The sequence below is a fragment of the Pelmatolapia mariae genome, linkage group LG1 (assembly GCF_036321145.2).
Source record: "Pelmatolapia mariae isolate MD_Pm_ZW linkage group LG1, Pm_UMD_F_2, whole genome shotgun sequence".
Lineage (NCBI taxonomy): Eukaryota > Metazoa > Chordata > Actinopteri > Cichliformes > Cichlidae > Pelmatolapia > Pelmatolapia mariae.
The window spans coordinates 27,898,768-27,910,104 of record NC_086227.1 but is presented as its reverse complement, the minus strand read 5'-3'; the positions used below and the strand labels follow the sequence as shown (position 1 = coordinate 27,910,104).

The window sequence follows — 11,337 nt, the reverse complement described above, 5'->3', positions numbered from 1 at the left end:
TCAAAAATAAAACAGGAAATACACAGACTGAACTTACAGACACAGAGACACGAAACAGAGAGAGCACAGAGTACAGGGAGTGACATGAGGAGCAAAGGAACCCAAAACCTACGAACTAGAAATACAAAACGGAAACCAAAACACTGGTAAACACGAACCAAGAAGAAACCACAGACTAATAAAAAATAATAATACAAAATCAAAACACCGGGTCACAGACCCAGGACCCTCACAGCAACCCTGCAAACTGTGATTTTGCATTGATCTTAGATTACAAAGTGTTAGCAGGCACCACTGTGACAGAGGAGCATCTTCCATTTTCTAAAAATGTAATGATTCACGGTACACTGGATTAAGCAATATGTGTATGAAAAAGTATTAGCATAATCTTACTGTATTTGTCCTAAACATTTACATTTTAGGAAGTGGTTTGTTTATTTCAAATAAAATCAGATGCTTTTTCTATGATTTTAGCTTAGCTTGTGTAATTTTACACTAAACAAACAGCTTAATTTTCAAAGATGCCTCTGTCATAACAGCTCTAGATGACACATGACAAGACAAGAAACAACAACAGCTAGTTATTCTGTAAATTTGACAGTTGATGAAAGATGAAATTCAGTAATCAGAAGCTACAAGTCTGTGTTTGCTTTGCTCCTCTGTGCAAATATTTTTAAGGTGATTCTTTCACATTAAACATGAAGCAGCGATTCATCGAATGAGTGAGTGTGACACACGTTGATATTCCTTTAGCATTAGATGAGTATGGCTATTGCAAGTGCTTAAACAACATAAAGAAAGTACGTTGAAGCATGGTGAGGTGGCAGGCAGGCAGGTGCATGAGAGGCAGAATGATGTGCCAACCACAGCTATATAATTGGGGAACAGAGAGCCCAGGAGTTCTCAGATGGCACCGATGAGCCTTTCCCCGCAGGGGTCATCAAACCTGTCAGTAGACATTGCAGAGAAAAGCATGGTTGGATTGTATTATGGGTGTGGATAATTCAACCTGGAGAACTAGACTGGGCTTAAGAGGCTTTGAGCGATAATGGTGAACTATGATGTAAATGTTTCACATCAACAAGAAACCCATCGTTGACATTTAATATTCTCCTTTTGGCTGCCTCATGAATGGCTCATCTGCCTCCATCTCCTGCTGTTGCTTGAATACTCCTCTCATACTAGTCTTCTGCATGTCCTTCTTCACATCATCCACACTTTTCGTCTCCATATTACACATTCTTTGTCCAACATATCCCTCCTTTCACCATCGCTCCCTTACACATGCCTAAACCATCTCAGCCTTGCTGCTAAAATTTTTTTGTCTCCAAAACCCTTATATGAAATAAGTATTTCATATAAGGGTGTGATATCTTGTTGTATCTTGTAACATATACAGCATAAAAAGTGAACAGAAGATGTGTTGTAAACTTCCACTCACAATTTAAATTGGTGGAAAATGTTGAGAAAGAAAGTGTTGCAATGTGGCATAATCATGCTAGGCTGTGGTTGCTCCTGTAAAAAAACTGAAAAAAAGTTTTAGTTATTTTCTCCTTTTTTCATATATTATATTATCTGTTGTGGTAAAATTAAAGTTAAATAAATAAATAATGTTTGTTTAGCTTTAATGTTACAATCTAAGGAGCTCATCTCCTTTTTTCTCTGGAGACAGCGGCTTTCATGAAAGTTAGTTTGAGAGTTAATATTAAAACTCATATTATTTTTCAGCTGAATGTGTAATAGAAATATAATTAGTGTCTCACCTGTTCCTTGCTTGGATAGATATGAAGAAAGCTTGGATTTGGAGGTTTGGTAATTACATCCCACCAGTTTCCTTTACACCTAAAAGGAAATGTTAAAAAAAAAATCAACAAAAAATAAAGAAGTTCTAGTATTTAGGAGAAATGTGCACTGGCAGAAACTGGCACAAAAAACAAACTTTTTATATGCACAACTCACTTGACATAAGAGCCATACATAACAGCGCTTAAGATGACGGCAGCAATACTGAGGCAGATGATGATAACCAAGAGCGGGTAGTGTGGGGAGCCAGCTGTGAAGGTACCCGTTTGAAAAAAGTTTAATGCTTTTTCTATTTGTACAGAAAATACACAACTATGAGCAAACACTACTGTATACAGACAAAAGTATGAATCAGCTTTTGTATTTTTTGTTATTTCCAAAAGCATAAAGAAAACCTTTGTGACCAACAATTCAAGCAAAAATGAAAACAGGGGAGAGGATGATTATGATAATGAAGAACAGGTTCAATCTTTATTGTGACGTTAATCAGGAAGTTTAATGCAATAACCAAATTATTCAAAGTGTTTGGAGAAAGTACATATTAACACTAATACAAATAACAAATGTAAGTGCACTCTCTGGAACGTAAATAGAAGGACATGACATCATAGTAATTCTGTTGTTTTGGAGAAAAATTCAAATGAACAAACTGAACCTTCACAGCAAAGTATGCATCGCTTTGCTTTTGAGATATTCAAGGATCTTTTATATTTGAATACAGGACATTGTAGTTCAGCTTTAATGTTACAATCTAAGCTGCTCATCTCCACTTTTCTCTGGAGACGGCGGCTTCCATGAAAGTTAGTTGAGAGTTAATATTAAAACTCATATTATTTTTCAGCTGAATGTGTAATAGAAATATAATTAGTGTCTCTTAACACAGTTAAGAAATATAGAATTTGATGTCTTACAACTGAATAAAGACAATACTTACCAGTTTGAAATTCCCACTCTTCGCTACTGTCACTGAACTTGCCACTCAGACTTAAGAAGCTTTTCACGCTGACCACATATGCTGAACTGGGATCCAGGTCTTGACCTTTTATTACATAGTAATTTAGTCCATCAACTGTGGCTGGTTTGAAAGGTCCAGATGTCTAGTATGGAGGAACAAAAATGAGTTTGACAGTTGCCCATGTTTACATCTCCAGAACAAATAGTTACTGTGGCATTGTTCCTACCTTTTCTGTTTCTCCTTTTTTATAGTAAGTCACCACAGCAGTCATTTCATTGTTTATATATCCCACCATGTTTGACGTCCACATGACTTCAAAATTCCCTTCAGATTCAGTGACTGACTTGATTGCTGGAGTTCTTGGTTTTACTGTACAGAAACAGAAACAAGAGCATTAAAGTGAATGTTTGTTCGCCCGGTCTTTCTGGCAGATACAGAGTTATGGGCTGTAATTTAAAAGAAGTCAACGTACTGCTCTCTGTGACACTGAAAACTTTTGACTCCGTGACGTTGCCATCTTTCCAGATAGATGCTGTGTGAGTTTCTCCAAGCACGAGTATCAGTCGAAAGGAGCAACAACATTGTCCAGTGCTACACTGTTGTAAAATGCAATTCTTCTTACTGTGGGAAATAATAATACAAAATGTTTAAAACAAATGATATTTATGACATCTTATGCTGATTAAGCTAATATTAAATTTTTATGTACAGCATTTTCACCCAATGCCTCCATCCCACATTTTTATTTGCTCTAGCTTACAAAAGTCAGTGTTAAAATTAGACTAAAAAAACAAACAAAAACATCTCAGTCATACCCGTCTACACTCTGGAGAGTCAAACTGTACTCAGTGCAATTTTGTAGCTCCAGCTGACACAACATCAGCTCATCAATGTCGTTGGTACAGTCAAGACTGAAGTCAGTTGTCTGATTGTTTCCTGCTCGAAACATAAATTATAAATTGTGGCTCCTTAAGAATTCACACATAGAATAATCCATTACAGCATTTGTTCACTGTAATGTACATACCAGAGAGAACTGCCGCAGTCGTGATGTGTGCTACAAGAAGCAAGATAACAGAGATCCTGATGCAGACTCGTCTGGAAAAGAAAAGGGGAAACGCAAAAGGAGATCTTTTCTTTCAACAAACATGGCGGATTCAGTAAGAAAGACAACTTCAAGTTATTTAGTTTACCTATTTGAATCCATTATGAGATGACTTAGTGCATTTTTTCTGCTATGGAAAACACTCAGCTACGGTCTATATCCTGGGAATGCGAATGCTGCTTACACCCAAGTCTCACAGTCTCCCGAGTCTTGCTGTTATGGGAGCGATAGATGGATATATTGCGCCACATTAGGGGAAGTCAGTCCTACTCACATTTCTTTAGGAAGACAGAACCGTGCGCATAAAGCCCACAACAGTAGTCGAGGGGGAGTAGACTCAAAACAGCTGCTGAAATCCCAGTGTATGTGTAGAGTGAGAAATTGGGTATGCATTATCTGACACAGCCGTATTGAATACGCTTAATAAAATCTATTTAATACTTCAACAAAAGTATTATCACCTTTGTTGGTAATACTTTTGGTGTCTGGTGTTGGTGTCTTGTGTGGCCCGTTGTTCCACACAAACACTCTTCAAATCATGAAGTTCTGTGGGCCTCTTTGATGAACTCTGAGCTTTCCACTGATTGTAAGTTTGCTTCAGGTCAGGTGATTGGCTGGGCTATTCTACCAGAACTTGGCTGACTTAAGAGGCCTTGAGCAATAATGTAAATGTTTAGAAAGAAACCCATCATTGACAATCTTGCAGTCCTGCTTAGATTCTGTTAGAGATTGGCTGGCTGGTAATTACCTTCAACTAAATGCTGATAAAACGGAAGTCATTGTCTTTGCTCCTGAGAAATTTGTTCCCCTCGTGGTTAAAAATCTAGGCCCTCTTGCTTCTTATATTAAATCATCCATTAGGAAACTTGGTGTTACATTTGATCCAGCTCTGACGCTGGACACACACGTTAAATCTTTGGTTCGCTCTTGTTTTTACCATTTAAGAAATATCGCTAAGCTGAGTCCCATTGTGTCACGTTCTGAATTGGAAATGATTATTCATGCTTTTGTTTCATCCCGCTTAGACTATTGTAATTCCTTGTTTACTTGCTTAAGTAATGCCTCCCTGGAACGACTGCAGGGCGTTCAGAATGCTGCTGCTAGGCTTCTGAAAAAGCATCACAAACACTCCCATGCCACTCCCCTGCTGATTCAGCTGCATTGGCTCCCTGTCAAGTTCAGGGTCCAATTTAAGATCATAATCATGACTTATAGGGCCCTGCACAGTGTAGCTCCAACTTACTTAAGTGATCTTCTTCTTTCTTATCACCCCAGCAGGTCCCTGAGGTCTTGTGACCAGGGGTTGCTGGTTGTCCCGCATACAAGGTTAAAAACAAAAGGTGACAGAGCGTTTGTATCAGTGGCTCCCAGACTCTGGAACTCGCTCCCTTTGAGTTTGAGATCTGTGGACTCAGTCATGTCTTTTAAAAAGCAGTTAAAAACCTATCTGTTTAAACTCGCTTTTGGTTAATTTTGTTTTCGTCTTGATGCATTCTCAATCATCCAGGAAAGTAAATCTCCAAAAGTTGAATCCCAATCTCCAAAAGTTGAATCTGTTCATCTGGACGCTACGTCCAGATGAACAGATTCAACTTTTGGAGATTAATTTTGTTTTGTTTTGGATTTTAATGTCTGTTTTCTGCCTCTGTAAAGCACTTTGTGATTTTTATCTTGAAAGGTGCTATATAAATAAAATTTTACTTTACTTACTTACTTTAATATTTATCTCTTGGGTGCCTCCTGAAGGGGGCCACAATGGCTCATCTGCCTCTATCTCCTGCTGTCACTTGAATACTCTTTGCTTACACTGGCCTTCTGCATGTCCTTATTTACTGCATCCTGTGATTTCCTTTGTTGTCTCTCACTTTTCGTCTCCATATTACACATTCTTTGTCCAATATATCCCTCCTCTCACTATCGCTCCCCTACACATGCCTAAACCATCTCAGCCTTGCTGCTCAAATTTCGTCCCCAAAACACTTATATCCAGTGAGTAGTTTTTTAATTGGCATACTTTATGCATAAAATAATAAGGCCGTGATATCTTGTTGTATCTTACAGCAGAGATATACAGCATATACAGCATAAAAAGTGACGAGAAGACGTGTTGTAAACTTCCACTCACAATTTAGATAGTTGGTAAATGTTGAGAAAGGAAGTGTTGCAAGAGTTGTAGATCTTGGTCATGTGGCATAATCAAGCTCTGTTGTTGCTGCTGTACAAAAAAAGAGAAAAAGATTCAGTTATTGTCTCCCCTTTTCATATATTATATTATCTGTTGTTACACTGTGAATGTGTTCCGTTACTGTTTTTAAAGTGTAGTCTGAAAAATATGAAAAAAGGTCCCACAAAGTCAGGAGGGGAATTTAAAGGAGCTCAGTTTTGGTTTGTGATTTGTTCTGTTGGTTTTCTTTCACACACATACAATCAGTAAAACTTTACTGATATCACTGTTACTGTATTACAGCACAAAACGCCTGACATGTAACTCAACTGCATTGAGGTTGATGTTATTTTCCTGCTATGCCCAACGGCCAGAAAGAAAAACCAACATTGGTTAAAGTAAATGATAAGCTTGAAAGTATAACATACCCATGCACTGGCTGTTAAAACCACAACTCCATACAATTCTTTCTTTTGAAATATTTATTAATGCAAAACAAAACATGTGAGTCAGCATTTTTAAATTTTCTTAACATAATTTTATTGGAAAACTTAATTTATTTTTTTTAATAAGTTCTTTTAGTTGTATTATTATCATCAGAAGTAGTTAATAATAGAATTAGCATTTTGTGATAGTTTTTTGATGGTCTGAATGATGCAGGGGAAGAAGCTGTTTGTGAGCCTGGAAATGTGGCACCTGATCTGCCTGAGGCATCGGCCAGAGGGTAGCGGGTCAAACAGGTGGTGAGCAGAGTTCAAGGGGTCACTGACATTCAGATTCAGATTATTTTCTAAACAAGTGGGACAAGTCCTCTATCTGCACGTCATACGCTGTCTCATCTCCATCATCAGCATACTTGACGATGACGTTGGTTGGGTGGGTTGATGTGCAGTTATATGTGTACAGGGTTGTACAGTAGGGGTTGGGAATGCAGCCTTGCGGGGATCCGGTGCTGTAATATATATAAAGAATATACACTACCAGTCAGAAGTTTGGACACACCTTCTCATTTGATGTTTTTTTTTTTTTTTTAACTTTCTACATTGTAGATACATACATACATAAAACCTTTTACTTTGTTGGCAGTGCTGCAAACCCTTGGCCTTCTCTCAGTGAGATTCATGATGTAGTCACCTGAAATGATTTTCGCTCTACAGGTGTGGCTTGTCATTGGTGGAATTTCTTGCCTTTTAATGGGGTTGGGGCCATCAGTTGTGCTATGCAGAAGTCAGGTTGGTAACACAGCTGACAGCCCTATTTGACAACTGTTAGGATTCATATTATGACAAGAACCAACCAGCTAAGTAAAGACAAATGACAGTCCATCATGTTTTGAAGAACTGGAGGTCGGTCAGTCCAGAAAACTGCTAACACTTTGAATGTGTCCCCAAGTGCAGTTGCAAAACCAACAAATGGCAATATTGGCTCACATGAGGACCGCCCCAGGAAAGGAAGAGCAAGAGTCACCTCTGCTGCTGAGGATAATTCATGAAGGTCACCAGCCTCAGAAATCGTTCCCAAAATTAACAGATTAAAGGACTACTAAGAAAAAGCAACAAGCAAAAGAGATTGGTTTGAGCCAAGAAACGCAAGGAATGGATATTAGACTAATGGAAATCTGTGCTTTGGTCTGATGAATCCACCCGCCTTGCCTTCGCATGACACAGAAAAGGTGAACTGAGGTCTCTACATGCATGGTTCCCACTGTGAAGCATGCAGGTGAGTGCATTTTCCTCTGTGCTGTGTGAGGCTGGAGGTTGACCTGTTCTGATCAATTACTGGCAATCAGCTCATCAGCAAATATACAATGATTAATTTTAAAAGACAATGGAAAAAATAATGTATTTAGAATGATAGTTATTCCACTGTAAATATCTAACATCCCTCCTAAAGTTTGAAAAATCCTAAAAAGTGTAATCTGGATTTTCTATGACATCAATGCTCAAAATTTCACTTGGCCATCTAGAATAATAGAAATATTTTTCATCGTAAAAAGTTAATTATGAAATCAAAATTGACTCTAGTTCAAAGTCCTTATGTGCACTTGAAATTTGAATTTCTCATCACACTAAGACATAGACTCCTGTTTATTCTTTATTAAGACACAACTTTTAACCACCTGAGGCAAGAGCCTTCTACAGCCATCAAACTCTGCATATATTCAACACTATGATGTAAAAAAAAAAAAAGGATATATTTTTATAAACGTATTACAATGAAGTCAATGTTCTCAGTGTAATACTGTAATACTGATCTTGCCCCCAGCCCACCTCAATTTTTTGTTTTTGTGCCGGTGCCTCTAAGGCGATACTGAGTTTCGCCAGTAGGTGTCAGTAGCGACTCAGACAAATGAGTGACTGGCAAAGTAATCCCTTACAAAAGTAACGCAGGCCAGTTATTGTAATGGAAGCCTTCAGTTACAAAGAACTGCTGTTTTGCTGTATTTCAGGTAAGAGCAGTATACGAGCACTATATATATTTACATGAACTCGATACTTATTTCAAGTAATATGTTTAGAGTGTAATTCCTGTTTATAAGGCGTTTAATGTGAGGAATTCCAAGTATGGGACATAATTCAGGTTATCTGTGATGAGTAACGTGTGGGTGCGCTAGCTAAATCATGTTAGTCTCCTGCTTTAGACTTTTTAACCGTGGTGTGCCTTTATAAATAAGCTAAAAAGCAATTAGCTGGTTTCAGTGAACGTAAAAGAAACGTTTTGGTAAGCCAGCCAGTACATCTAATGTTGTGTGTTGTTTATTGGTTTATTGTGTATCAGTTACTCTGTTTACTAAGGGCTGATTACTAAAGGGCCATTACACATAATCTCTTCCCAAAAGTAACACAGGCCAGTTATGGTAATGGAAGCCATCAGTAACACCTAACTTTTGCTGTGTTTCAGAGCAATAAACCTCAATTTGCACCTGGATGAACCTTGTCTTCCTTCAGCATGTAACAGTAACATAAAGTTTTTCTGGCTTGTGATCAACTTGTAAGTGATTTATGAGTCAGTTATGAGACTAATTAACCCCTACTAAATCTACTATTATATGCTATTGTTTATTATTAGTACATTTTCTATATATCACGCCATACCAATAGGAAAAACTCTGGGCCAGACAAAAACAAACAAACAAATAAATTAAACAATGAATATCTAATGCGTGTTTTTTGGCTTCTGGCATGCTCACCCACCCCAGGTGAGTCTATTTTGGTCATGTGATTTCATGCAAATTCACAGTGGAGAGGCGACAGTGTCTGCTCATGCTGAGACCACAATATGGAGGCGGACCCTGATAGACGTCCAGCCTCCAAGTAACACTGAAGGAAGCCAACATTAAACATCTGAATTAAACAACATGAACAGAAAAGAGCTACATTATCAGGAGTATTGACTAAGTACTGAAAAGTTTATAATAAATACAGCACTATTTGTATGACTCAGTGTAGCTGCAACTGTATTGTGTTTTTCATTACTATATGCACATTAGTCAAGCTTTCAGATATGTGACCCCCTCCATTGTCATTAACAGGATTACATTCTTCTTTCTGGGTTTTTTTTTTTTGTTTGTTTGTTTTGTGCTATCGGTTTTGTGCTCTCATTTATTAACGAATTTGATTTGAAGTACCAATCTGTAAAATGGGTCACCACATTGGGATCCAAGTTACAAATGCTATGCAATGATGCTTGAAGAATTTAATATTAAATTGTTTGTGCAGACTGTACAAAGTACAGCATACTGTAGATCATTAAAAGTCTTCAGCAATGTCTATTTGAAGCAAACACATCTCAGAGTAATTCACTTTGAACATTTTTTTTAACTCGGGAAAAGCAAAGAGATTAAAGCTCACTTGTTTTAGCATTTATGACAAATTTAACATATTTTGGTCTTATCAGTATTTATACATTCAAGTAATACATTTCAAATGTCCATCCATCCATTCGCTTCCGCTTATCCTTTTCAGGGTCACGGGGGGACGCTGGAGCCTATCTCAGCTCTCATAGGGCTACACCCTGGACGGGTCGCCAGTCTAGCACACAGAGACAGACATCCATTCGCACTCACATTCACACCTATGGGCAATTTAGAGTTTCCAATTAACGTAACCCACTAACTGCATGTCTTTGGACTATGGGAGGAAGAACCCACGCAAACATGGGGAGAACAGGCAAACTCCACACAGAAAGACCCTGGCCTGATGGTGGAATTGAACTCAGGACCTTTTTACTGTGCGGCAACAATGCGAACCACTGTGCTGCCTCATTTCAAATGTGTTATTTACAATTAAGTGAAAACAAAACAAAAGAAAATAACTTGAATTTTGGATATAAAACAACATGACAAATAAAACTTTTTTCCTAAACATTTGTTGAAAACAAACACTTAATAAATTATGGTTATAATTATAGTCATATAATATCTGAAAATTCTTCAGCAATGTTTCTTTGAAGCAAACAGAGCTCAGGGTAATTCACTTTGATTGAAAAGCATTCTAATGGCAACATGTACATCACTTATTCCCTAAATATCACAGTTTGTTTTTATTTGAGATCGTACGCCATAACTGAAAGCCCATTTCAAACCTACACAACAACCTTCTACGTAACTGACGTGCACTTCCCGAGAAAAATAACTACTGTTCAGTCGACACATACCACAACGACTTGAATGGTGTGGAAGGCTGTGGTGTAGGGATAAATGGAGTTTCTAGTTCCAGCGTCATGTATGATGTAGATTTACCACAGAAGTCCAAATAGAGCTTAAGATTTACCCTCTGGTGAGAGAAGTCCATAAAGCGCTACAAAACATATTTGGTACACACTTACCCTATGACTTCAAATTCATATTTTTGGGGTACATATCCCCAGACATAAAGGGTATAAATAAATACTTATTTGGTGTGCTGCTGGCTGCAAGTAAAAAGGCACTGACCAAAAAATGGTTGACACAGGATCCACCAACATTAAACAGCTGGATTGATGTAACTTTTGAAATTTACAAGATGGAAAAGATAACTTTTTTAGTGAATCTTGAGTATGAGAAATTCGTAAAACACTGGATAAAATGGTTCCGCTATATGAGTCCTATAAGGCCAGATATTGCTGATACTCATCATTGAAGGAATGGCCAGGCACTTTTCTTGCTTGCTTACTTTGTTTTTGGTAATAACATGTACTAATGGTATGTCACCATCTGCTACCGAAAGTGTTGGTTTTATAGCTGCTCCCTCTCTGGATGTATATAGTTACATATTATACCTGTTTATGCGTATGTTTCTTTGTTTTATGTGTTTTTTGTTTGTTTGTTTG

The 11,337-nt window shown here is 37.7% G+C and overlaps 1 protein-coding gene across 1 annotated transcript; it reads right to left on the bottom strand.

Annotated features, from left to right (window-relative positions):
- Positions 1-528: 528 nt before the first annotated feature.
- LOC134630442 (uncharacterized) lies at positions 529-4,059 on the bottom strand. The gene is made up of 9 exons (XM_063477722.1): positions 3,952-4,059; positions 3,786-3,856; positions 3,574-3,694; positions 3,231-3,379; positions 2,985-3,127; positions 2,738-2,900; positions 1,960-2,053; positions 1,764-1,842; positions 529-946 (listed from the first exon to the last, which is right to left on the bottom strand). The coding sequence occupies exons 1-9, from the start codon at positions 3,963-3,965 to the stop codon at positions 941-943; spliced, it is 840 nt and encodes a 279-aa protein (XP_063333792.1). The 5' UTR covers positions 3,966-4,059; the 3' UTR covers positions 529-940.
- Positions 4,060-11,337: the final 7,278 nt, after the last annotated feature.

Bases quoted from the DNA above. Each gene is read 5' to 3' on its own strand.
- LOC134630442 (XM_063477722.1), bottom strand. The intron at 3,695-3,785 runs GTATGTACATTA...TGTTTCGAGCAG, and splicing joins GACTGCGGCAGTTCTCTCTG to GAAACAATCAGACAACTGAC. The intron at 1,843-1,959 runs GTGAGTTGTGCA...ATTTCCTTTTAG, and splicing joins ATGTATGGCTCTTATGTCAA to GTGTAAAGGAAACTGGTGGG.